We start from the raw sequence: 2,132 nt of genomic DNA on the forward strand, positions 1-2,132 counted from the left end.
TAACAGAAACACATCAGCTTTATTAACGGCTCAGAGACCGGCATCTCTCTGAAGAACAGACGCGTGTCAGTGTTACAGTCGTCAGAGCGCATCGCTTCACACGTGGCGTACGGGTGACACACACTCACGCTCATGTGACCCAGAGGTCAAAGAGTCTCAGTTCTGACACGTATAACGGTTAAAAACAGAGCAAACAGGAAGTAGTCCAGCGCTCCCTCTGTAGGGCACAGGAAGAACAAACCTCAGATCAATGCTACCAAACGCCAAAAAGTATGTGTTGGTTTCAATCAGAAGATCCAATGACAATTCCATCGCTCTTCCTGACACTCACTTCCTGTTGGAGGCCGGGCCTTTGTGGAACAGGTAAAGCGACCTCTGAAATCCTGAAGAGGAAATCAAAGCAGAATAAAACGTCACATTGATGATCAGCTGATCAGAATCTGTCAAACTCAACTCAGTTTCAAATCCTGTCAGTTTCTTCAGTAAATTCAGTCAGTAAATGTGTGTGTGTGTGTGTGTGTGTGTGTGTGTGTGTGTATGAGACAGAAGAACCGATACACATGCACTAGATTACATTTTCATTATATTTTACTCAATCTGTTCTTCGATATTTAATGTATGTTTGAATAAACCATCATGTAAACCAGTGTTTGACACTATTTAAATGTTTATATTTCATAAAATTAATTTGAGTTGGAAAACAATTGTCATTAAAAAGTTATTATAATAAAAACTGCTTTGTGTGCAATTTAAATGTTTGTATACAAATCAGTTGTTAATTTCAACCTGTAATATTAGAGTAGAGTAATGTAGAGAGTGACAGTTTTAGTTCAGATAGACAGACAGACAGATAAATAAGTAGACAGATAGACAGATAGATAGGACAGATAGATAGATAGACAGACAGATAGACAGATAAATAGATAAATAGATAGATAGACAGATAGATAGATAGATAGATAGACAGACAGATAGACAGATAAATAGACAGATAGACAGATAGATAAATAAGTAGACAGATAGACAGATAGACAGACAGACAGATAGATAGGACAGATAGATAGACAGATAGACAGATAGACAGATAAATAGACAGATAGACAGATAGATAAATAAGTAGACAGATAGACAGACAGACAGATAGATAGGACAGATAGATAGACAGATAGACAGATAGATAGGACAGATAGATAGACAGACAGACAGACAGACAGACAGATAGATAGATAAATAAATAGACTGTTAGATAGACAGACAGACAGACAGATAGATAGATAGATAAATAAATAGACTGATAGATAGACAGATAGACAGACAGACAGACAGATAGATAGATAAACTGATAGATAGACAGACAGACAGATAGATAGATAAATAAATAGACTGATAGATAGACAGACAGATAAATAAATAGACAGATAGACAGAGACAGACAGACAGACAGACATAGATAGATAGATAGATAGATAGATAGATAGATAGATAGATAGATAGATAGATAGATAGATAGACAGATAGACAGATAGACAGACAGACAGACAGAGATAGATAGATAGATAGATAGATAGATAGACAGACATAGATAGATAGATAGATAGATAGATAGACAGACAGATAAATAAATAGACTGATAGATAGACAGATAAATAAATAGACTGATAGATAGACAGACAGATAGGACAGAGACAGACAGACAGACAGACAGACATAGATAGATAGATAAACTGATAGATAGACAGACAGATAAATAAATAGACTGATAGATAGACAGACAGATAGGACAGAGACAGACAGACAGACATAGATAGATAGATAGATAAACTGATAGATAGACAGACAGACAGACAGACATAGATAGATAGATAGACAGATAGATATACTGATAGATAGACAGACAGATAGATAGGACAGACAGACAGACAGATAGAAAGATAGATAAATAAATAGACTGATAGATAGACACAGACAGACAGATAGATAGATAGATAAACTGATAGATAGACAGAGAGATAGATAGGACAGATAGATAAACTGATAGATAGACGGACAGATAGATAGGACAGATAGATAGACTGACAGATAGATAGGACAGATAGACAGATAGGACAGATAGATAGACTGATAGATAGACA

The 2,132-nt window shown here is 35.6% G+C and overlaps 1 protein-coding gene across 1 annotated transcript in view; it reads right to left on the bottom strand.

The window, feature by feature from the left end:
• Nucleotides 1-2,132, bottom strand: part of mepceb (methylphosphate capping enzyme b) — an 8,719-nt gene continuing 6,587 nt past the window's right edge. The window contains exon 5 of the mRNA XM_082145901.1: nt 1-383. Coding sequence (XP_082002027.1) covers nt 328-383 — 56 coding nt within the window. The 3' untranslated portion in view covers nt 1-327. The remainder of the gene's footprint in view (nt 384-2,132) is intronic.

This window comes from Leuciscus leuciscus (genome assembly GCF_965113295.1).
Source record: "Leuciscus leuciscus genome assembly, chromosome: 18".
In the NCBI taxonomy this organism is placed as follows: domain Eukaryota; kingdom Metazoa; phylum Chordata; class Actinopteri; order Cypriniformes; family Leuciscidae; genus Leuciscus; species Leuciscus leuciscus.